Raw genomic sequence first — 26238 nt, forward strand, 5'->3', positions numbered from 1 at the left:
AGTGTCATGGAATCCAAAGACCTGACTTTGAATCCTAACTCTGCCACTTACTAATTGGGTAAAACTTACTAGTTAGACAAGCCACTTCAAATTTCCTGAGTCTCAGTTTACTCATACAAGAATAGGCATAATAATAATACTTGGCCAACCTCACAGGACTGGGAGGAACAAAGCTCTGATGGAAGTATGATCTATAAATGTGTCTACATGGGAGTCATTCTTTCTATGTCCCTCCTATCCAGACCCTGGCCCAAACCTTGTACAGCAGTGCTTTTTGAATTGCAGGGACATAATGGATATATATTGAATGAAAAAGACTGATGCCACGAGTGGGGCTAATTATAGCTCATTTCTTCAGTCAGGTCAGATTTCTCGGCTCTTCGTGTGGACAGGGTGTGCAGCTCAAATTTCCCTCAGATGGTCATGCCACTGGGATATATTCTTCAGGCTATAGAGTCACATGCCTAGACATCAAAGTGTTGACCTTTTGGAAGGACAGCTCTTCTCTACCCCTAGTTGATTGTTGTGTCTGCATTCAGGTCACATGAAAGGCTTCGTCATGGCACAGTATGAGCAATGTCAGTTTTTATAGGTTTCAAGAGTATGGCCGCTACATGGTTAGCAAACCATGATACGTGAATGAATGAAGTGAAATGACTGAGTAGATGGATAGATGGAAGAATGAATGAATGTTCTGGCCCACTGTTATACTCTTTTTAAGATTTCACTACAGTTTTCTCCCCACTCAACATAAAAAGTAATGGCAAAATATCCAGGACCAACATATGTTCAATCCTTTAATCAGCTTAGGTCAGGAAAGCTTCATAATCATATACTCTGAATCCCATCAATACTGACAAAATAGAATTGTCAGGCTCCCCATTTCCCACCCTGACCCTACCCTGGTAAATACCAATTGGTGTACAATTGCAAAGTGTTCAAGGACTGAAGCGTACATAATTCACCTAAACTTTCCAAAGTATACTATACGGTCAGTTCTGCCTCTATAAAAATATACACATACAAAAGTACTTTTACAAAATCATGGTGTCTATTTTCTGAGGTTTGCATTATTTAAAAAAAGGAGGCTTTTAATATTAAGGGTGACCTTTCTAGTCCCCATAACGATTCTGAAATAGCTTCCATAGGGTCGAGTTTCTTCTTTCCTTATGTACATGGCATGGCCAGAATGTGCTGAGGACATAGCAGCAGGTAGCTAAGCAATTTCACGGGGCAGGGTGAGAAAGGGGAAGTTTGGGGTCACATAGTTATCCTGCTGTATTAAAAGTACCATGAATCAGGAGTGAAGAGAAGCATTTTAATACTGTTCTGCCGGATGTTTAAAAAGAAAGCACTATGACTCACGACACAGTCATGGAACTATTCATCACAGCACAGTGATCTCTGGAATTTGCATTGATGTTTGATCTCATTAGTCACTATACATTCAGTGGACAGTCTGACATTTCCTACACAGAGGATTCAGTGGGATTTGGTCCATAGAGTGTCAGCAGGGAAATCTGCTGGAATTCCTCTCTTGGTCCGGTCCAGAGTTTCTCATCAGGATGCTGTCCTCTTTGATAAGGTGGGAGTGTCCTGGGGACTTGGTGTGCAGCATTGGGCTGGATGGCAGGGACACGGGACTTCTGGAGGAAAAATGCTTGCTCTCCCTTGGGGAAGGTTGACTGCTCTTACTTGGCTCCGCAGGTGTTGATGTTTTTCCCATCAGCTGCATCTTCCACCAAGGAAATGTGGTAATCAGTAGAAAGAGTGAAATGGGAGATACAGCCCACTAGACCTCTCATGTATTGCCTATTTGTATGCAGAGCAATTTCCTTCATTCCACCTGCCAGAGACAGGGAGGGAAGGAGACAGAATGAGTCAAAAGTGAGATCACAGGACTAGGGAATCACAATATCTCACAATTGGAAGGAATTTAAATTTTGACATCTTTCTGCCTTCTGGAACCACAAAAAAAATTCTAATCCCTCTTCCATATGACAGCTCCTTAAATATTTTAAAAGGTGGCTATCGTGTCCCCCATTCCCAGTCTCCTTCCTCAAGTCTGTTATTCCTGTGCTGATTCTTTCCTGTGAATTCAAGACTCTTCACAATGCTGGATGCCTTTTTCTAGAGGCTGTTCAGCTTATCATAGATCACAGAACTGTAGGTTTATAGCTGGAAGATACCTTAGAGGTCATGTGTCCAATGCTGTCATTTTTATAGATAAGGAAACTGAGGCCCCGAGAGGTGAAGTGGTTTGCTCCAATTCAAAGAGGCAGGGTCAGAGCTAGAAGTCAACTGTCTTTTCTTAGCTATGGCCCCCATAACTGAGCCCAATACTCCAGACGTATTCTGACCACAAAAAAATACAGTGAGACAGTTGTTTCTCTAGTTCTAGATGCTTCACATTACATTCCCTGAATCTTTCCAGCTTTCTTGAATATGCCTTCACAGCTGATGCACCACTGTCTCTACTGACTACTCTATCCCTGTGATCAACTGACCAAAATGAGGAGGGCTCAATCTCAAGTTGACTACTTAGCATTTCACATTCATCTCTCTCCTATGATTAATTGTGCGGACGATTATGCACGGTTTGATTGCCCTTTGGGCATAGCTCCCAATTGCTCTCCAGAATGGTTGGATCAGTTCAAAACCTCACCAATAATGCATTAGCATCCCCATTTTCCCACATCTTCTCCAACATTTATCATTTGTCCAACATTTATTCCTTTTCTGTCATATTAACCAATCCTATCATTAATTGTGAAGGAGTCAAGTAGATGGATGTAAATAAGCCATATGTTTACATAAAGCCACTTCCTTGGAACAAAATGGTCATTGGTGAGGTTTTCAAATGGAGATATGTCAGTCAGTCAATAAATATTAATTTCAATGAAATATGGAGTATAAGTAGAGGTCACACCAACTTCAAACAAAATGAGTTACCAGATTTGCTAAACAACATTTAATATTTTTAATCCTATTTTATTAACTAATTTAAATATTTTATTAATTATGAAGGGATATTTTAAATTTTTTGTGATTACATGAAGGAAGACTTAGAGTTTGAAGTAAGTCTTTACTGGGTTGGGGAGATGTGTCTGGGAACATAAGAATGTCTCCTTCCTTAACCAGGTGGTGCCTGGTTTTGCCAAGTTCTTGTTTCCCAAACAAGAAAAGCTTTGTTTCCCCAAGGGGTTGGCCCAAATCTCAAAGGGGTCCAAGCAAGTCCCTTCCAGCTCCTGTTTTCAGACAAGGAGTGAGTGTGGAAGAATTAAAGGCCTCCCAAACTTCCGGCCTGTCATTCATTTGGCTTCAGTCACTGGAACTAGCAGCTACAGGGAACCCAAACCTTGACTTACAGGAAACACCAAGGTAAACAAAAGCCTTTAGCTGTAGCCAGGTGTCACCAAACTCACTTACCTACATAAAGATCTCCATTGATATTCAGCTGTCTCATAAGTCCAGGGGATTTTCCAGTTCTAGCTCCATAGTCATCCACAGTTATCTTTCCAGACTGGCCATCCCTAGAAAGATAGTCACCATTTTCAATAGTTACTTTATAGACAGCATCATGAAGGATGAGGATTAAGCATGAGAATAATGCCCCAAACCTGGTGTTTGCAAGAGCTTTCTAACACTCTAATCCTACTTCTGGCATCAAGGGCGGGATTGGGAAGCACAGAAGCCAAAGGGGATTTTGATAGGCAGAATGGACATCTATCTTCTGGCCACAGTGAACACCTATGGCCTCACCCCTCATCCCCAACCCCCCAATGGACTACATAAAACAGGGCAAAGAGAGCAAATACCTCTGCCCTGAGATCAGAGATCAGTTTGAGGGCTTTTGCTTGTTAATTTTGCTGTCCTTGCTATGGTCTCCAAGATTTGCTGGATATGAATTTGCTAGACATGACCCTTTGTTGGAAAAGGAGAGGGGTGGGGAAGGAGAGAGGGAGACAGGAAGAGAGACAGAGATGAGAGAGAGAGAGACAGAGAACCTAAGGGTCTCCTTTAGTCTTTTCCCATAAGTTAGACAATACTAATGTTCTAATAAGAAGTTAATTGGCAGATAGAGGTCACATCTTAGCCTGACCCAGAAGTGAAGAGTTATGACACAGGATGAGTAAGTTTGAATGATGGGGGAGGGTAGAGATAGAATGGAAGTAAAATTCCCTGCATTGTTAATTGTGAAATGTATGGGATATCCAGAAGGCCAGGGGTAAGAAAGCTTTCCAGTGGGAGTCTGGGGCACCTGGAGTTAAAAGCAAAATATTTAGTTCAGGAGAGTTGGGTCCAGGAACACTGGGATAATGATGCAGGACCCCCAGGAGGAGGCAACATATGTGTATACATGTACAAGGAGAGGGTTGGATGAGGCAGGGATGGGGTTGGGAGAATGGGAGATGGTGCTAAACCCAAAACCAGACTCTTGTTTTGTTTTGTTTTTTTGACCCTGATTGCCTTGAAGGATGACCCTTACTCACCTGACGGCTTTCACTCTGTGCCACCGGCCATCATTGAAGGATCCGTTCACTACGATGGAAACAACACCACTGCCCAAGTTATAGCTAGTTATAGCATAGTTGGGGAAGAAGATAGTAGAGAAAAGAGTAAAACTTGAGAATATAATCCAGCCATGTGCCTACTGGCTGTATTCAAAAAGCGAGGGGGCAACTTAGAATGCCACTTTCCCATAGATGCTGCATCCCATAGTGATGATGGTGCATTTTCCAGGATAGTTCATAAAGTCCTACTGAATCCATAATATCTCTGAAGGATTTTTTTTTAAATTAAGAGAATTATTTCAGTTAAACTTAATCGCCATTTATAATTCTCTTTTCATTCCATCGCAGGAGACCCATCACACCTATTTACCTGACTCATCAGTAATACCAGAATCAAGACAGAGGCTTTGGTAGCAGTGTCTGGGGACAGAAAAGGAGGAGAGAGGAGAGAAGCCCGGGCTTTAGCAACTTGTTGACCCTTGATGTCAGGAGTTCTTAACATTTTTGTGTGTCCTGAACACCTTTTGCAGTCTGGTAAAATCTATGGACCCTTTCTTGTAATAAAGTTTTTAAATGTGCAAAATGAAATACACAATGTTACAAAAGAAAGCAACTATATTGAAATGCAATGATCAAAATATTAAAAAGAACAAGTTCACAGACCCCAGGTTAAAAACTAATGCTCTGTGTGGTAGAGTGGAGGCTAGAAAACCTGGGTTCAAATCCTACCTCTGACATTCACTAGCTATGTGACCCTACACAAGACACAACCAATCTGAGCTTCAGTTTCCCTCGCTATAAAATGGGGATATAAGGACCTGTTTTACCTGCCTCACAAGGCTGTTGTGAATTTCAAATAAAGTAGTGAATGTAAAATGCTTTCATAAACTTTAATGTCCTATAGAAATGTCAGTTATTATTATGTTGGCCTAGGAGCAAGCACTTTCCTTCAGTTACATCCATTTAGAGAGAAGAACAGGGCAGTTAGGTGGCACAGTAGATAGAGCACCAGGCCAGGAGTCAGAAAGACCTGAGTTCCAATTAGCTTCAGGCCCTAATTAGCTGTGTGACCCTAGGCAAGTCACTTAACCCTGTTTGCCTCAGTTTCCTCCTCTGTAAAATGAACTGGAAAAGGAAATGGCAAACCACTCCAGTATGGCTGCCAAGAAAACTCCAAAAGGTGTTATGAAGAGTTGGATGGGACTGAAAATGATTAAACAGCAAAAACAGAGAAGAATAACACCCTAAAGCAATGTTTTTCTCCCACCCAGTTTTACAAAAACAGAAATTGTAGTGATGGACAAGCTCATATAATAAACCTGTCTGTACTGGTTGTACACAACGTGTGCATTCAGCCAAAGCAAAAACCGAAAAAAAAAAACAAAAACCAATCATATGAATGAAAATTGACTTCTTACTGGTTAAGAGCAGAGTTCAATGAACTATGGCTAACATTTGGCCCATGAGCTAAGGTTGGTTTTTACATTTTTAAATAAAGTTTTATTTTATTAAAAACCATTTATTTTAATTTAAAAACTATTTATTTAGTCATGTGAAAATGGCAAAGACCACCCTTAATCCACAGACCATACAAAAACAGGCTATGGGCCAGATTAGGCCCTCAGGTTGTAGTTTGCCGAACTCTGGTCTAGAATTGAACATGCCCACCAATGTACCACATTCATGGTGGTCATTCTGGATAGAATGTGTCTAGAATCATTACTGTCTATTTTAATTCTAAAGTTATTTTTCCCCTTTTACCACAAAAATATCTAGTACCAATGCCCATAATAGATAATCCGGTAAAAGAACAACAAAAACAACAATAATAACTATTAATAATAATGACATATTGTACTCATTAAGTACCATGCACTATGTTAATTGCTTTACAATTATTATATCATCTGATCCTCATAACAATCTCAGGAAGTAGATGCTATTATTATCTCCATTTTACAGATGAGGATACTGAGGCCAACAGAGGTTACATGACTTGCCCAGAGTCACTCAGCTAGTAAGTGTATGAGGCTGGATTGGAACTCAGGTCTTCCTGACTCCAGGCCTGGTGCTCTATCCACTTTGAAATCTGGCTATCCCTAGGCAGGATGAAAAAGCAAGAAAGCAAAAATGGTCATAATTAAGACTCCAACAATGGAGCAAACACTCATGATCCTGGTTCAAGCACTGAATCCAAACACAGAAGAAAAACAATGATGAACATAATATGAACTCTAATCTGGGTTAACTTCTAGTGACCTGGATGCTCAGTGTGTGTTAGGTTGCCAGCTTTTATAAAATAGCTGTATGGTTCTGGCAAGATTACAGAGGCATCTACAAACAAAACAGAGTCTTTTAAAATAGAACTTTCTCACACTGTTTGAACTTTACTCTCATTGGATTTGGCTCAAAGAATGAATAACATACACACTCAGTTGGGTAAAGAAATCTATCCTATCAAGGGGAAGAGGAAAAGAAAAGAGGGGGGTGGTGATAGAAGGGGGGGCAGATTAAGGGAGGTGATAGTCAAAAGCAAAATACTGGTGAAGAGGGAGAGGGTGAAAGGAGAGAGAAAAGTATAAACAGGGAGAAAACAGAATGGAGGGAAATACATAGTTAGTAACCATAACTGTGAATGTGAATGGGATGACCTCTTCCATAAAACAGAAGTGGTTAGCAGAGTGGATTAAAAACCAGAATCTTACAATATACTGTTTACAAGAAACACATTTGAAGCAGAAAGACACACACAGAATAAAGGTAAAAGACTGGGGCAGATTATATTATGCTTCAGCTGGAGTAAAAAAAAAAAAAAGCAGGGATAGTAACCTGGTCTAAGATAAAGCAAAATAAAAGAAATAGATCTAATTAAAAGAGACAAGGAAGGAAACTACACCTTGCTAAAAGGTATCATATACAATGAAGTAATTTCAATACTAAACATATATGCACCAAGTGGTATAGCATCCAGATTCATAGAGGAGAAGTCAAGTGGGCTACAGGAAGAAATAGACAGCAAAACTATACTAGTGGGGAACCTCAACCTCCCCTCTCAGATCTAGATAAATCTAACCATAAAATAAATAAGAAAGAAGTTAAGGAGGTGAATAGAATTTCAGAAAAGTTAGATATAGATAGACTTCTGGAAAAAAACTGAATGAGGATAGGAAGGAATATACCTTTTTCTCAATGGTACATGGCTCCTACACAAAAACTGATCATGTACTAGGGCATAAAAACCTCACAATTCAATGCAAAAAGGCAGAAATATTAAATGCATCCTTTTCAGATCATGATGCAATAAAAATTACATGTAATAAAGGGCCATGGAAAGATAGACTAAAAATTAATTGGAAATTAATCTAATCCTAAATAATGAGTGGGTCAAACAACAATTCATAGAAATAATCAATAATTTCATCAAAGAGAATGACAATAATGAGACAATATATCAAAATTTATGGGATGCAGCCCAAAGCAGTACTTAGGAGAAATTTTATATCTCTAAATGCTTATATGAATAAAACAGAGAAAAAGCAGACCACTAAATTGGGCATGCAATTAAAAAAGCTAGAAAAAGAACAAATTAAAAATCCCCAATTAAATACCAAATTAGAAATTCTGAAAAATCAAAGGAGGGATTAATAAAATTGGAAAGTAAGAAAACCATTGAACTAATAAATAAAACTAAGAGCTGGTTTTACAAAAAAAAACAACAACAACAACAATAAAACAGATAAATTTTTGGTTAATCTGATTTAAAAAAAGGAAGAAGAAAACCAAATTACCAACATTAAAAATGAAAAGGGTAAATTCACCACCAATGAAGAGGAAATTAAAGCAAAAATTAGGAGCTATTTCGCCCAACTATATGCTAATAAGTTTGTCAATCTTAGTGAAGTTAATGAATATTTACAAAAATATAAATTGCCCAGATTAACAGAAGAGGAAATAAAATACTTAAATAACCCCTATTTTAGAAAAAGAAATTGAACCAGCCATCAATCAACTCTCTAAGAAAAAAAGCTCCAGGGCCAGATGGATTTCCAAGTGAATTCTACCAAACATTTAAAGAACAATTAATTCCAATATAAACTATTTGGAAAAATAAGTGAAGAAGGAGTCCTAGCAAAATAGAACTCTCTCTCTGTAAAAAAAGAAACTGTGATGAACTAGGATAATCCTCAAATACTGGTTTATTAAACTAAAGTAAAACTTATGTAAATAATGTATAACTTAGACTTTTCCCTATCTCATTAAAACCTCCTATCATTCCATCTCTGCCTTTGCTTTATCCTTTTTAAATGTATTTTTCATCCTTATCAACACCTTCAATCCCTCTATGCCTCAGTATTTTCTCAGGCCAATTCTCCTGCTCTGATTTCATTTTCCTCTCTTCCAGTCTTTTTTTAAAAAATGGATTTAGTATTTTATTTTTCCCCAATTACATGTAAAAATAAATTTTAATATTTGTTTTTAAAACTTTGAATTCCAAATTCTCTCCTTTCTTCCCTCTTCCCCTGCCCCTGATTGTTAAGGCAAGCAATTTGATATAGGTTATACACATATGTAGTCATACAAAACATATTTCCATATTAATCATGCTGTGAAAGAAAACACAGACCAAAAAAAACTCTCAAGAAAAATAAAGTGAAAAAAAAGTATGCTTAAATCTGTGTTCAGACACCATCAGTTCATAGTTGGGGGATGGACAGCATTTTTCTTCATAAGTCCTTCAGAATTATCTTGGATCATTGTATTGCTAAGAATAGCTAAGTCATTCACAGCTGATCATCTTACAATATTGCTGTTATTTTGTACAAAGTACATTTCACTTTGTACCAGCTCATGTAAGTCTTTCCAGGTTTTTCTGAGAGCATCCTGCTCATCATTTCTTATAACACAATAGTTTTCCATCACAACCACATAGCACAAGTTGTTCAGCCATTCCCAAACTGATGGGCATCCTCCCAATTTCCAACTCCTTTTTTATGCTTCTCTTGAGTCTTATATTTGAAATTTCTGGTCTTTTCATCAAGAATGCTTGAAAGTCCTTTATTTCATTGAATATTTATTTTTCCCCTGAAGGATTATACCCAGTTTTGCTAGGCAGGTGATTTTCAGTTGTAATCCTAATTTCTTTGCCCTCCAGAATATCATATTCCAAGCTCGCTGATCCTTTAATGTAGAAGCTACTAAATCTTGTGTTATCCTAACTGTGGTTCCATAATACTTGAATTATTTCTTTCTGGCTGCTGCAATATTCTCTCCTGGACCTGGGAGCTATAGAATTTAGCTATAATATTTTTGGGAGTTTTCATTTTGGAATCTCTTTCAGGAGGTGATCGGTGAATTCTTTCAATTTCTATTTTACCCTCTGGTTCTAGAATATCAGGGCAGTTTTCTTTGATAATTACTTGAAAGATGATGTCTAAGCTCTTTTTTATCATGGCTTTCAGGTAGTCCAATAATTTTTAAATGATCTCTCCTGGATCTATTTTCCAGGTTAGTTGTTTTTCCAATGATATTTCATGGACTTCTATATTTTCATTCTTTTGATTTCATTTTATTGTTTCTTGATTTCAAAAAAAAACTCATTAGTTTCCATTTGCTTAATTGTAATTCTTAAGTAATTATTTTCTTCAGTGAACTTTTGTACCTCCTTTTCCATTTGGTCAATTCTACTTTTTAAGGAGTTTGTTTCTTCAGTGATTTTTTGTGCCTCTTTTTCCATTGCATTCCATTCCATTCAATTCTGCTTTTCAAGGCATTGTTCTCCTCATTGGCTTTTTGTACCTCTTTTCCCACCTGTCCTATTCTGTTTTTTAAGGTGTTATTTTCTAGTTTGGGAGGCCTGACCATTTCAGTTCCAGAATTCTTGCCCTGTGGCCTTTGCCTCTCATGGCCTACTATTTCTATGCCAGTTCTAGTCATGCTTTATTCTACACCTTAGCCATCTTCTTGCTATTCACCCTGCCCATAAACTTTCTGAATAAGAGATCATACCCTGGAAGACTTTACCCTTTCAGCTCCAGAACTCTCACTCCTAGGCTCCAATAGTTCTGATTAGAGAATGTCTCTCATGGACCATTATATCTAGGCCATCTTTAGCCATGATTCACCCTATATCCCAGATATTTCCTTACTATCCATCCTGCCAATAAGTGTGTGTCACCTCCCTCCTTTCCAACTCTGGATCCATAATCAAATCAATTACTAGAAAGGGTGTGTCAAATCAACTCCCTCATCAGCTGACCATCTTTGTGGCTTTCCAGATGAAAATACTTCTACCTGGACACCACTCCTCTATATATGTCTCCCCCTATTAGAATATAATCTCTTTAGGGCATGGTCTTTCTTACTTTTGTATGTGTGTCCCTAGCACTTGGCACAGTGCTTTGCACATAGTAAATGCTTAATAAATGCTTTTTATTCATTCATTCATTCATTTATACTGAACTCCCTCTTCTTAATCTCAAAACCCTTTAACACTATTCCTTACTCTCTTCTCTTTTACTCTAGTCTCCTGATAATAAGCTGGTTCTTCTCCTCATAAAGTCTGCCCCCTCTAAATGTACTCTTGGTCTTCTCTTCCTCCTACTCCTCCTCTTCTTCTCCAGAAGATTACCTCTTTAATCATCCTCCCCTTCCCCTATCTGAGCTTCTGTCTCTTCCTATTTACTGATTCTTTCCTGGCTGCCTACAAAAATGCTCACATCTTCTCCATCCTAATAACAAAACAGCCAACCAAACAACAACAACAACAAAAAACAAACTACCTTCTACAGTTCCACCTATCTCATCACAATATCATCTTACCGTTTTTTAGCCAGACTCCTAGAAAAAACAAATCTTCTCTACTTGTTGCCTTCACTTTCTCTCCTTTCACTCATTTCTCAATCCTTTGCAATCTGGCTTTTGACCATCACTCAAGTGAAACTTATCTCTCCAAAGTTACCTGTGATCCCTTAACTGCCAAATCTAATGGCCTTTTCTCAAACCTTATCTTTCTTGACCTCTCTGCAACCTTTTACCTTGTTGACCATCCTCTTCTCTCCAGGTTTTCCTGTAACTACTCTCTCCTGGTTCTCATCCTATCTGCTGCCTGTTCTTTTACAACTTCTTTTGCTGGCTATCATCACACTGTCAGCCCATGGCTCTGTCTTGGACCTTATTCTCTTTACTCCCTATATTTTTTTATTGGTAAATTCATTGGCTCCCATAGGTTTAATTTTCATCTCTATGCAAATAACTCCCAGATCCATTTTTCTAGCTCCCGTCTCTCTTTAGTGCTCTAGTCCTGCAAACCAGATGTCCCATAGACATCTCAACATGTTCAGAACAAAATTCATTGGCTCTCCGCTTTTTTACCAACTCACCCCATATCCTGCATTCTCCTTTTTCTATTGAGGGAATCTCCATTCTTCCAGTCTCCCAGGTTCACAACTTTTATGTTACCCTGAATTTCTCACTCTTACCCCACATTTTGTCATTTTTACTCTAGAACATCTCTTGAGTCTGCCTCTTTCTCATTATCCACAGCTTAGTTCAGGTTCTTATCATCTTTTGCCTGAATCATTGCAAGGGCCTCTTAGTCTCCCTGCCATATTTCTCTCCACTCCAGTTTATCTTCCATACATCTACCAAAGAGATTTTCCTTAGGGACAATTACTGAGCAAGTTACTTCCCTACTGAATAAACACCCTATTGCCTCCCAAAGCTCCCTATTCCATATAGGATAAAATATGAACTTCTCTATTTGGCTTTTAAAACCCTTCGCAATTCAGTCCCAGTCTACCTTTCCAGCCTTTTTGTCATACACTATTCCTCTTTCTGCTTTCTACCATCTAGCCAAATGGGCCATTTGGGTGTTGTTTATAGCAGACACTCTCTTCTCCATTTCCATGCTCTTGCACTGTCTGTCTCCCAGGTATGGCATGTACTTCCACCTCATCTCTGTCTCACAGAATACCTTACTTCCTTCAAGACTGAGAGAAAAAAGACCTACACGTGCAAAAATATTTGTAGCAGCCCTATTTGTGGTGGCAAAATATTGGAAATTGAGGGGATATCCATTAATTTGGGAATGGCTGAACAAGCTATGGTATATGAATGTAATGGAATACTATAATGCAATAAAAAATAATGAACAGGCAGATTTCAGAAAAACCTGGGAAGACTTGCACAAACTGATGCAAAATGAAATGAGCAGAACCAGTAAAACATTGTACACATTGTACAGCAACATCCTGTGATGATCAGCTATGAATAACTCACCTTTTCTCAGCAACACAACAATCCAAGACAAGTACAAATGACTCACAAAGGAAAATGCTATCCACATTCAGATAAAGACCTGATGGACTCTGAATGCAGATTAAAGCATATTTTTTCACTTACTTTATGCTTTCTCATTTTTTTCTTTTGATCTGTTTCTTCTTCCACAACTGTGATGAAAATGGAAATATGTTTTACATGAGAGCATATGTATAAACTATATCAAACTGCCTACCATTTTCAGAAGAGGGGAGGAGTGGGAGGGAGAAAAATTTGGAACTCAAAAGCTTGTAAAATGAATGCTAAAAATTTTCTTGATATGTAATTGGGGGAAAAAATAAAATACTATTTAAAGCAAAAAAATGACACCATACTAATTTAAAGACTGAGAGAGAAGAGAAGGACTGAGAGTGAGAAGTGAGAAGAGAGAAAGTGGAGGCAGCAAAAATAGAAGACTTTTTTTTTTTCTAAGAGTCTGGCTAAAAATATAGGATGATAGTGTGATAAGATGGGTAGAACTACAGCACTATACTAAAAAAAACTACAGGGAAGAGAATATCCAGAAGGAGAAATTGATTAACAGCGTCAAATGCTGCCAAGGTCAAGGGTAATCAGGATTGAGAAAAGTCTATTAGATTTGACGATTAAGAGATCATTGATAATCATGGAGAGACAGTTGCGGTTGAGTGAAGCCAAAAGTTGAATTACAGGGTTTAGAAGAGAATGAGAAGAGAGGAAGTGGAGTCATCAGTTGTAGACAGTTTTCTCAAAGAGTTTAGAGATGATGAAGAAGAGGAGAGATATAGAACTATAGCTAGCAGTGCTAGTCAGATCAAGTCAGGGGATTTTAAGGGATTGGGGGCACATGAGTGTGTTTCCTGGCCGTAGGAAAGGAATGTATATACATAAGTATATATATACATACACATACATATGTATGTGTATGTGTATATATGACACACACATACACACATATATATTTAGAGAGAGAGAGAGAGCGAAAAGATGATAGTGGGGACAATTTAACAGAGAAGTTGGAAGAAGGTAGGATCAAGGGCACATGCAGAGGAGTTTGCCTTAGCAAGAAGAATGGGTGTGCCTTTTTATCTGAAGCCAGAGTCAAGGAGGAGATAGTGGAAGATGTCTGAATAAAGTGATTTGAGGAGGAGGATACAATGGGGGGCCTCTTGGCAAATGGTCTCAATTTCTTAGGTGAAGCATGAAGGTGGGGGAGGAGAGGCTGTGAGAGACTTGAGTAGGGACAAAAAGGTTCAGTGAAAAAGTAGCATGACATAGAGGGGAAAAGGATGGCTTTGGAGTCAGGAACACTTAGGTTCAATGTCTGTGTATAACATCCTGGCTGTGTGACCATGAGCAGGCCCCTTAACTTCCCAGTGCCCCCTGTAATTCTCTAAGACCATGTTATAAATAAGTTGCTGACCTGCATCAGTGGAAGGTTGGAAGAAAAAATGAAACAAAACATCATTTGGTCCCATTAGCAGTAGGCATTTTCCAAAAAGTAATTTAAGAAGATTTTAACATAAGAATTCTACCCAAGTATTATTTAAAGTTTGAGAACTGTTGTTCTAAGGCCTTCAATTTACCTAGAGAAAGGGACTACAAAACCACATAGAAGTCACCTCAGTAAGGACCGCAGGTCAGAGAGGTCTACCGGTCAGTGAGTCACAAAGTAAGTCAGTGTTTAAAGCTAGAATAAGACTACCTTGAATTAAATCATGGGATCAGGCTGCCTCTCTATTCTTGGAGAAATTCATTGGGTTCTTTTTTTTTTTTGTATTTTTTGCATTTTTCCGATACTTCTTTTCCTCTATCAAGTGGTTTCTTGTTTGGGGTTGCTTAGATGTAGCCACAGAATTCATTATTTGTTGGCCAAATGATTCTTCAATGAATAAATGAATGAATGAATGAATGAATAAGAGGCAGGACTGAGAAACTGGTGGGCAGAAAACCAACTGTACTATAAAATCATTGTTTTCTTTATTGCATGAGAATGTCACCAGAGGGATAACTTTCCTTGAAAGAAATACTTTATGATTTGGCCACACACAGAGATTTACGGGTCTTTCATAATGCTTATGTCAGCTTAAGAGGTTTAATCCCTTCAGGAAGGTTGATGACCATTGGGAAAAGATTCCAGCCATTGCTTAGTCTTCCATGATCATCATCAATAATGTAATGATTGTTCATTTGCATAGTGTTTGAAAGTTTGCAAAAACCCAGTCCAAGTCTCAAAGTTGTCTAGCTTTTTTTTCAAAACTTTTCCACGTGATCTCACTTGCTCTTCATAACTTGAGGGAATAGGGCAGTTCTTATCATACCTGTACATATCTCAGAAGCTGGTGCAAAGAATGATTACAAACCCATAAGAACCTTTGTAACCTCTAAACTTTTCCCTGTTATTAAACCTCCCCTGTTCCTTATTTCCATTGTAGTGTTTTGCACTTGTTTTGATATTTGTTATTCAGTCATTTCAGTCATGTCTGACTTTCCATGACCCCATTTGGGTTTTTTTTTTTTTGACAGAGATGCTGGAGTGAGTGGTTTGCCATTTCCTTATCCAGCTTATTTGACAGATGAGGAAACTAAGGCAAATAGGGTTAAGTGACTCGCCCAGGGTAACAGAGCTAGAATGTGTCTGAAGCAGATGTGTTTGAACTCATGAAGATGAATCTTTCTGACTCCAGGCCTGGCGCTCTATCCACTGCACCACCTAGCTGCCCCTAGTGTTTTGGACTAACCCCTACTAAAACACCAGAAGAGGTAGTATGCTGCTTTTGAGGGAGCAAGGACATAGGGAAGAAAAAAAGTACCTGAATCCCTTCCCTGGAAGGGCTACGGTGGGAGGGAGGAGAATGTTGATGCCAGAGGTCATGGTTCAGTGGAAAGAACATTAGATTTGTAGTCAGAAGACCTGGGTTCAAAACTTGACTTTGCTGTTTATACCCAAGTGCTGATTAGAATGAAAAATGAATAATACTACCTGTAGAGAGGCAGTTATTGTTGTCTGTCCTTTGTTCTCAAAGAGGACCAATGACATCAGGAGGGTGATGTCATGACTTGCAATTGAATTAGATTTAAATGAGGCAGAGCTATGCAAAATCATCGGCCCTCACTCTCTCTGGAGCCATTTAGGTCCAGTGACAAGATAGATCAAGATGACCAGAGATGGCCCCCAGAGAGGCAGCTAGTTGGCTGAGCAATGGATAGAGTGCTGGACCTGAGGTCACAAAGACCTTACCTCAAATCTGGCCTCAGACACTTCCTAGATCTGTGACCCTGGGCAAGTCACATAACCTCTGTCATAGGATCTAGAGGTAGAGGGACCTATAGAGAACATTTAGTTGACTCCCTTTCTTTAACAAACATGGAAACTGTATCTTATAGATTTTATAAAGATTTGGATTTAGCTCCTCTGACTTCAAATCTGGTGCCTTGTGCTTTTTCCACCATACTTCCCTTCTCTTCCCAGCTGCTGGAGTTACTATTCTGCTCAGTCTTGGTCTGGCTCACATAAGACCCCACCCTCCCATCCTCAACCCCCTAACCCCCCAACCTCCCAAGTAGGCCAGGTTCCAGGTGCCAAACAGGTGGAATGGAAAGAAGGGCAGAGAAGGAGGGAGTGCCACTGGGGGCGCTGAGCCTTTGGTTTGGGCCAGCTGGATATCTGCAGTGGTGTGTTTTTCATGCAGAGAATGTAACCTGCAGCACCAGCTGAGAGGAAAACATTTTGTGGTCAATTTTTAGAAACCTGAGAAAAATTATAATAAACCAGATGTGTCTGGCAGAGAGGGAAGTCGTCAGAAAGGTGTCAACAGATTGGGGAGAGGTGAGTGGTTGCTATAGGAGACTTAGTGTGAGGGTCTACTAAGGGTCTGGGGAGGGGGGGCTGGCCTATTAAGGGCTGGGGGTATGGTTGACGTGTTAAGGGGCTAAGGGGTAGCTGGCCTGTTAATGGCATGGAGTGGGGCTGTTAAGGGGCTGGGGGTTTGGCCTGTTAAGGGCCTGGGGGCCTGCCTGTTACACTGTGAGAATCAAGTTTCCCCATAATTGTACTGTCCCTGTCCTTGGCTGAAGGTGGATAACTTTCAGCTGTTAGTTTGGGGTGAAAGTGGGCAGGTTCCCACCCGGGGCAGTAGCTACTGTTTCAGTTCCCGTTTTGGGGCACAATCATGCACTTAAGGCCTTTTGCAAGGTTAACCACAGGAAAACCACAAGAAAATGGCCTTCCAGCAAGGAGCCTGAAACCCAAGCACTGCTGTGCTGGGCTTGCTGTTTGCCGTCTGGGGACCAGTCGGGCAGAAGGGAACAAAGCTGATGTGAATTAATGCAGCAAAGCTGAATCTCACGAGCTTTAAATCTCCAGCAATCAAAGCGTTATCTCACTAAGTGTGCTCCCTTTGGAAGCTCTGACTTCGTTCAAGGCACATCTCAAAGGCCATTCCTCCTGCTCTTTCCCTCCTCACCCTGAAAATTCCTTTACCTTTACTTTATATACATTATGCATTTACTTATCTGTGCATACGTCACTTCCCTCCCCACCTCACCCCCCACATAAGATGTAAGCTGCTTCAGGGCAGGGACTGTTTTAATACTAGTCTTTATATCCTTGGCACCTAACAGAGGCCCTCTCACAGGGTCAACCATTAACTCATAAAGCTGGAGCCAGAAGGGACCCTAGAGGTCATCTAGTCCAACCTCCTCATTTTACAGATGAGGAAACAGGTGCACAGAAGTTAAGAGACTTGCCCGTAGTCCCGCTAACAACTAGTTGGTGTCTGAGGTGGGATTTGAGCTCAGGTCTTCCTGACTCCAAGTCTAGCACTTTTTGTACTGTTCCACGCTGTCACATAGTAGGTGTTTTAAAAATGCTGAGGCGGCTAGGTGGCGTAGTGGAAAAGAGTGCTGGACCTGGAACAAGCCCTCAGTTGGTCCATAAAACAAGCCGGAGAAGGAAATGGCAAACCACTCTGGTATCTCTGCCAAGAAAAGCACAGTCAGAAATGACTGAAAAAAATGACTGAACAACAAGAAAAAATTGCTTGTGGAACTGAATTGAATCAAAGTGAATTTCTATTTGGGGCTAACGACGTGTTATTAGAGAAGTGACAGCTTATCATCTCTTTGCCTGGAGCCAAAATGTCTCTTAAAAATCACAGTACCCCCCCATCTCTACTTCCAACAGAGAGGTTCTATACATGGCGATATAGTGCTCTCGTTCAGTCATGTCCCTTTCATGACCCCAATTTGAGGTTTTTGGGCAAAGATACTAGAGTGGTTTGCCATTTTCTTCTCTGGCTTATCTTACAGACAAGGAAACTGAGTCAAATAGGGTTAAGCAACTTGCCCAGCACCTAGCTAGTAAGTATCTGAGGCCAGATTTGAACTCAAGAATGTGAGTCTTCCTGACTTCAGGCCTAGCACTCTACCCACTGTGCCACCTAGCCACCCAAGTGCCAATATACAGAATATGTAATATGCCATGATAATTAGTAGTCTCAGAGGCACAGACAAAACATCCTGAGGCTGGAAAGGATGAATCCCTACTTAGACCTCAAACCTCTCCCACTGTTTCCAGGAAGCAAAGCTTCAGTAGTAACACACATCTTTGTCATCTTTCTCTTTCAGTTTGACTTAATTCACAAACATTCGTGGCACACCTGGGCTAGGTGTGCTGGGGGATGGGGTGGGAGGAAACAAATAGAAGGCCCAGTTCTTGCCCTCAAGAATCTTACAATTTGGCCAGGGAGCCTAGATGTGCAAACAGAGACTGGATGTTCACCTGGGTGTGTGTGTGTGTGTGTGTGTGTGTGTGTATGTGTGTGTGTGTGTGTGTGTGTGTGTGTGTGTGTGTGTGCGTGTGTGTGTGTGTGTTGGGAGGGAGGATCTAATGCGCCTGCCAGGGGGTGGAATGAGATCATCTTTCTCTGTTTCCCCTCCAGATCGATGTATCTATGCCCATTCAATAAATTCAAGAGTAACTAAGGTAACAAAAACAGGTGGCAACTCACATTTATATAATGCTTTTAAGGTTTATAAAGCATTTTCCCCACAGCCCTGTGAGGCGGGGTAATCATGAATCGTGATTCCCTTTCTACAAATGAAGAGGGACCCATTGAGGGTAGGGAGAAGATAGGGTGCTGAGCACGGAGTCAGGAATGTCTGAGTTCAGTGTCAGCGCATGACACTTACTACTTGCTGTGTGACGCTGGGCAAGTCCGTTAACCCTGCTGGCCTGTTTCCTTATCTTTAAAATGACCTGGAGGAGGAAATGGCAAACTATTCCAATATATTTGCTAAGAAACCTCAAACAAGGTCACCAAGAGTCGGATATGACTGAAACAACTGAAAAACAACAACAAACAGTACTTAGCATTTACCATAGCGTTTAAGTGATTGGTCCAGGGTCACACAGTTAGTAAGTGTCTGAGGCCAGATTTGAACTCAGGTCTTCCTGACTCCAGGCCTGGTGCTCTATCTCCTAAAAGGTGAGGAAATTCAAAGTCTTCGAGAATCATGGATGGGTAATTGTGTTAGCATGGTGGTGGTATGTTAAGGAATTTTCATGGAGAAGGTGACTATTGTCTTGGGCCTTAAAGAAACTAGAAAAGAGACTGATGGAAAAGAAGGTGGTATGTCCCTTTTGGCAGGGGAAAAGAGTGCAAGTGAAGGTAGGAAGGGGCAACTTTATAGTGAGATTTACTTGGCTGGAGCAGAGGAACTGCAGTGTTGGGAGTAAGTAAAAGTCCGAACAGATCGAAAGGACAGGAAGCCACGTGATGGAGTAGAAGGAACACTGGCTATGGAGCCAAAGGGCAGCTCTGCTACTTGCTTCATGTTGCCTCAGTTTCTCTTTCTGTAAAATTTAGGATTGAAATGAATGACCTCTAAGTTCCTTTTACTTCTACAGGTATGTTCGACTGATAGATGATCCTCAAAGGGAGGTTAGAGAGTCTTTAATCAGAGTAAGAAGACATCAGAGCAGGAGCAGCTAGGTGGTGCAGTGGATAGAGCACCTGCTCTAAAGTCAGGAAGATGAGAGTTCAAATCCAGCCTCAGACCAAACTTAACATTTACTAGCTGTGTGACCCTAGGCAAGTCACTTAACCCCAATTGCCTAAAAAGGGAAAAAAAAAAACAACAAAAATGGGGCAGCTAGGTGGCGCAGTGAATAGAGCTCTGGCCTTGGAGTCAGGAGAGCCTAAGTTCAAATCCAGCCTCAGACACTTAACACTTACTAGCTGTGTGACCTTGGTCAAGTCACTTAACCCCGATTGCATCACCAAAACAAAAAAGAAGAAGAAGAAGACACCAGAGTCATTTCTCCAGCACAACAGTGTTATTGCTCTAAAGGAGAGGTGCCCGACAGGTGCCCACAGCACTCCTGAGTGTACCAAGCCAGATTAAAATGGAATTGGGAAATATTCAATAAAATAAATAAAAATACAACACAATAGATTTCTTATTACATTTTAAAACTAAGTCAATATGCATTTTGCAGAGATCTTTATGTATGGATTAGTGGTCCTTGTTTCTATTGAAGTTCGACACCACTGCCCTAAAACATGGCACCAACGTGGGGGTAGCCACACTTTTGTGGTCCAAAAAACTGTAACTCTTTCATGGTCTGAAAAACCACAGATATCTTCCTTCTGCTTACTTCTCCTGAAGGGAAGTGGAAAGGAGGAATTAGTTTATGTAAAACAACAACAGGTAGTAGGAGGGCCGGAGAATGAAGGAAAGAAGATAAAAAGAAGTACATGCTGGAAGGGACCACAGAGGTCACACAGGATGACCCCATTTTACAGATGAATAAAGGAAGGCCCAGAGAAATGAACTGACTTTTTTCGAGGTCACACAGGTAGCAAATGGCAGAGAGAGGAATACTTGAACTGAAAATCTCTCACTGCAGATCAAATGCTCTTTCTGTTGCTCAATATCAGATAAATACTAGGGTGAAATAGGCCTCACTTTCCACAGGCTTAAAGAATTTCATGTCTTATGAAACTCTCCCTCCCATATTTTATACTCCTTGGCAATAGAAACACCAATTCCAATTCCAGTGGTTCATCATTTACCTGAATACAAGGGCTCCATCCTGAAGACCCAGGGAAACAAAGTCACTGTTGGGTCTCATGGGACTGTTTCCCCTCCACATCAGCAGCCCATCTTTGGCTGTTGTCTTAAACCTCATGAAGGCGTTAGAACGTGATCCAGATACCCTGGAAAGGGAAGGGGGGGGACACAGAGGTTAAAAAAAAAAGAAGTCTGATTGAATGCATTAGTCCATTAACATCTGTTCTCCATGAACACCATCTTGCTTGCCAACCTTGAGCAAGGGGTCTGTGAGTCTCCATATCTGAACACCATGACTTGCCAGGAGTTTTTACCCACCCCCTCCTTTAAAACAGGATTTCCTGGAATTGTGCCACAGGCTTGGAAATCAACTAGTTGGCTTAAACTGCAGTGTGATCCATCGCCATTTACAGCGAAGCTCTGTTGTATAAAGTGCCTCCTTATACCCAGAGGCACTTATACTACAGGCTAAGGGCTCCCTGGGCCATCCAAGAATTAAGGAGTTTCTTTTCTAGTAGCTTCTCCCTGCTAATCATCTTTTGGAAGGACAAGCCTCAGGTGTTTTGTTTGTTCTTTTCCTTTCCTTTTTAGGTACCAAAGGACATAGTAGCAGAAACTCTGAGGTACAAGGCCATGGTGGGCCACCTCAGGCTGGGACAATAGAGCTACCATCACACTCCAAGCAGGGAAGGGGAAGACCCACATGTAGGGCAGTGGGAGGGGAGACAGAACAATGAAAAGAGACTCTGGGTCCCCAGAATTTGGGAGTGTTGGCATAGAGAGTGGGGAAAGAGGAGGAAGTAATGGAATAAGCCAGAAAAGAAGAGCTAGGCTCAGGCAAAGAGGGCTTTGAGTTCTAGGGCTGTGGTTGGGAGAAGCCTTTGACCCCAGGAAGTCAATGAATGTCTATTCCCTCCTGCCTTATTGGAGCCAGGGACTATATACTCCAACCCCAGGTAACCCAATTCATTAAATGTTTCTTAATTCAATTCAATAGATGTTTCTTAAATTGAATGTAAATACTTGCTATGTGTTCAGCCCTGGGAATACAAAGAAAAAAATGGTACAGAATCATCCCTCAAAGAGCTTACAGTTTACTGTGGCCTTGTTCTACCTCCCCACAAACATGTTATATCAATGCCTTCTTTTGTTGTTCTGTCATGTTTTTTTTTTCAATCATGTCCAACTCTTCATGACCCCATTTGAGGTTTTCTTGGCAAAGATATGGAGTGTTTTGCCATCTCTTTCTCCAGCTCATTTAACAGATGAGGAAACTGAGGCAAATAGGATTAAGTGACTTGCCCAGGGTCACCCAGCTAGTAAGTGTCTGAGGCCAGATTTGAACTCAGGAAAGTGAGTCTTACTGACTTCAGGCCTAGCACTCTATCTACTTTACCATCTAGTTGACCCTAATTTAATCTAAACTACCCTATTTATTTACACTGATGGAAGGCACATTAGCTCAGATCCTGGTTATCTATGGTTAATAAGACTGTGGTTAATCATGCAAAAAAAAGTGTCCCTGTTGCCTACCAAGTAAGGTTCAGACTCTTACCTGGTATTTATAACTTTTCACCATCAGGTATCACCTCCCCTTTCCTGCCTTATCTATTACACTCCTCCACATTCTCTTCCCTTTGCCAAACTGCCCTTCTCTCTGTCTCCTGAACATGACATGTGTTCTCCAGCTTTTGTGCTACTGCTGCTCTCTCTATGTCCAGAAGATGCTTTGCTCAATTCCATGAAGTTTCTCTCATCTCCATCCCCACTGGTGAGGATTTTACTTTGTACCCGAAGAACATTTTGTTTTGCAGCCCTAGAAAAAACTTAAGTAAAATTGTGTGGTATAATTATCTGTGTGTGTGTGTGTGTGTGCGCGCGTGTGTGTGTGTATGTATATGTGTGTGTGTGTGTGTGTATTAGTTTGTCATTTCCTTCTCCAGCTTATTTTATAGATGTGGAACTGAGGCACACAGGGTTAAGTGACTTGCCCAGGGTCACACAACTAGTAAGTATCTGAGGCTGGATTTGAACTCATGAAGATGAGTCTCCCTGATTCTGCTTCTTAATGAATGAGTCTATTCTAGATAAGTAGGATGGTTTGCAGAAAGAAATTGAGGCTGGAGAGGGGAGAACAAGATAGGACAATAATAGTATGTAGCCCAATTTGGATGAAATATAGAATACATAAAGGGTATACTGTGAAATAAGATAGGAAAGGAAGGCTAGACTCAGATTGGGGAGGGCTGAGCTTTTATTTTATCCAGTAACAACAACAACAATGCATTAATATAATCCTTTAAGGTTTATTGAGCACTTTCCTCAAAACAACCCATGGGTATTCTTTACAGATAAGGAAACTGAGGCACTGATAGGTTAAATGCTGGACTTACTGATTTCCATACATCTAGTGATATCTGAGGTGGGATTTGAAACCAGGTTTCTTGACTGAGCATTGAGGAGTTACTGAAGTTCTTTGAGCACTGGAATGATCAGAGATGTGCATTTCTTCATCAGTGTGAAGGATGAATTTAAAAGGGGACAGAGACAGACTGAGGGACACTGATGAGTTAGAAGGCTATTAGAATACTCCAGATGAGAAGAAGTAAGAGCCTGAGTTAGCGAAGAGCCAACAGGCATGGAAAGGAGGGGACAGACAGACATTTTAACAAGAGTTTAAAAAATTATGGGACTTGTGAACTCCTTAGATTTCCCTTGTCCTACAGGATATATGTATCTTAACAGGAGACAAAGTCGGATGATATGCATGGCTCAAGTGTATTGATTAGTGAGCACACTAAGGAGATCTCTCAGTTGATCAGGGAAGGCAGAATCATTAGAATCCCTGGTTTTAGTCTATAAAGACCGCTAGTTAAACTCCCTCATTTTACAGATTAGGAAACTGAAGTAGAGTGAATGGTCCAAGGTCAGAAGACCACAAATGGGTCCTTCATTGTGCCATAATCACAAGCCAGGCCAGATGTCTAAAGGAGTGGCATCAAGAATTGATCCCTAAAAGGGTGTCTGTGGGGCCAAACAAACTGACCTTCTACTGCTGTCCTTAAGGTCAGATAAGGCCTTTGTGATATTTTGGGGGCAACAAGCTAAGTCAGGACCCTAATGTATCCACTGCACAATTTGTGAAATTGCGCTAAATTCTACCATTAAAATGTGATATCTTTAGCTAACCTTTATCCTGTCTGTTAAAATGCAAATAACCCTGGAAGAGGTGACATTTTATGTATTGGAAAAGCTACTGCCTTAATCATTTACTAATTGTGTGACCTTGGGCAAGTTATTTTGACATTTTTGATAGCTGTTTTCTCATGTATAAAATGAAGGGATGAAACTAGATAGGCCCTTTCAGTTACAACAATCCATGATTCTGTTATTTGTATGTTAACAGTGAGTGGAGGTCTGGGCATAGTATATGGTGAAGGCACAGTGCCCTGGGAGACTGAAAGTGAGGGGATCCCATCAAGATGGGAGAAGTGGGGGAAAGGGCACAGGAAAGCAAAGTAGAGTGTATGGGTGGCACCTTGGTGGTAATTTTGCCCAGGCAAACAGGATGTGTATGAGAGGGGGATATATAAGTTGCCCTAAATCTACAGGAATTGCTCCAGCCGTAGTAGGAAGTGGTGTATGTTGGGATTTGAGGTCCTCCTGGGATGAATCCTTAAGTGCTAGGTGAGGATGGCCATGGGATTCACTGCCAAGCTAAAGCTTCACCACCTAGAGCCTTAGGTTGCACAATATGCTCCTAGGCCACTACTGCTCACAGGCTCTGATCATCAGACAGGCGTGAACTTTGGCTTGTTTTTCTAATCAAGGTCATAGAGCTCAACCATGCCTGCTTCTATGTCCAATTCCCTTTGTGGTCAAAAGTGTGTATTTAGGAAGACAATTGGCCTGGGTTAGGATTGCAGCCTGCAGCCAGGGAACTATCTAATCCATGACCTTGACTTCATTCTTTCCTTAAGCTTACTGTAGTCCAGAGCCTAAATACTAACCATAGTGAGAGGCTATGTTCTACTTTCCCCAGCCTCACAGACCAGAGATCACTTTTCTTTTGTTTGTTTGTTTTAAGGTTGTTAAGAGGTTTCCCTCTCCTCCATAAGGCTTAATCAGATAATTTTGGAATCCTAATAGTACAAGTATGAGAAGGGTAAAAGCCCTTGAAATCTCTGCTCATAAATCTCTCAGAAGTTTTATAATTTCCCCAATAGGAGAATTCAAATTCAGTTATAATTCAATAAGTACCTACTATGTGCCAGGCACCATGCACAAAGACAGAAAAAGTCTCTGCCCTCAAGGAGTTTATAGTCTACTGGTGGGAAATTACAAGTACAGGGATGATGAGATACAAAATAGATGCAAAATAAATACAAAATAATTGGGGGGAGTCATTAACAACTGGGGAAATTAGGAAAGGCCCCATTGCCATCCTACAGCTGCCACTTGAGTCGACTCCTAAAAAGAAGTTAAGGATTCCCAAAGGTAGAGGTAAGGAGAGAGAGCATTCCAGGCTTAGCGGACAGCTGGGAGAGGAAACGAAGATCTCTAGAAACTCAATCAATACCTTTTGAGGATATCTGGATTGTTGTAGGTGAGGTAACTCCTGCCAATAAACTGTGGGATCTCGATGGCTTCTGTGATAGCTGGCAAAAAAACAGAATTGAGGTGAGATGGGTGTGTAATTCCAAGAAATGGCGCTGGGTCAATGTGCACATACAGTGGACCCAAGAGTCAACTTTAAGGTAGGAAAATACAAAAAAAAAAATCAACTGGGGATAATGTGACATTAAGCAACTCAACAGCTCCTCCCTCTTGGCATCTTCGGTCTTGTCCAGCTTCCTCCTATCCTGGCTGCCTGGTATTGGTTCTTTCTCTCTGTTGGTTAATCTTAGCTTTAGCTAAATGGTGCTATGCTAATTGCCACCTATTAAGATTGACATGCATGTGTCACTGACCACACTTTGGGCAGAGCATGTCTCTCTGGCAAGTGCTCTCTCTATGGGTAATCTGTCAAAACCAGGCCTGTTCAGAATCATTCTTTGAGGTCAAGGAGCAGGTCTCAGGCCATATGTTGAGTATCTTGGGGAATGCCTGGCTCTTCTCCCAGGCAGGAAGACAAAATAATCCCAATTGGCCTATTAAGACTCTTTCTTTGAAAATAATCTACCCAGAATCCACTCAAGGATGTCCTCAAATGAATGGTGGTGTGATTATTGAAATGATAATAGAATCAGTACAGGTTCTCCAAAAGATTAGCTGGGGGGAAAATATATTATTGTCCTTTGTGGAAGCCTGACTTTAGAAAGCAACCCACTGACCTGCCGAATCCACCCAAGGC

General features: G+C 40.6%; 1 protein-coding gene across 1 annotated transcript in view; it reads right to left on the minus strand.

Moving 5' to 3' along the window:
- Positions 1-1304: 1304 nt before the first annotated feature.
- Positions 1305-26238, minus strand: part of EGFLAM (EGF like, fibronectin type III and laminin G domains) — a 252235-nt gene continuing 227301 nt past the window's right edge. Inside the window, exons 19-23 of the mRNA XM_027863469.1 lie at positions 25465-25543; positions 20888-21031; positions 4494-4577; positions 3430-3533; positions 1305-1846 (exon numbers count right to left, since the gene is read on the minus strand). Of these exons, the coding sequence (XP_027719270.1) occupies positions 1692-1846; positions 3430-3533; positions 4494-4577; positions 20888-21031; positions 25465-25543 (566 nt within the window). The 3' untranslated portion in view covers positions 1305-1691. The remainder of the gene's footprint in view (positions 1847-3429; positions 3534-4493; positions 4578-20887; positions 21032-25464; positions 25544-26238) is intronic.

The sequence above is a fragment of the Vombatus ursinus genome, unplaced genomic scaffold, assembly GCF_900497805.2.
Source record: "Vombatus ursinus unplaced genomic scaffold, bare-nosed wombat genome assembly UNPS02014772.1, whole genome shotgun sequence".
Classification (NCBI taxonomy): Eukaryota; Metazoa; Chordata; class Mammalia; order Diprotodontia; family Vombatidae; genus Vombatus; species Vombatus ursinus.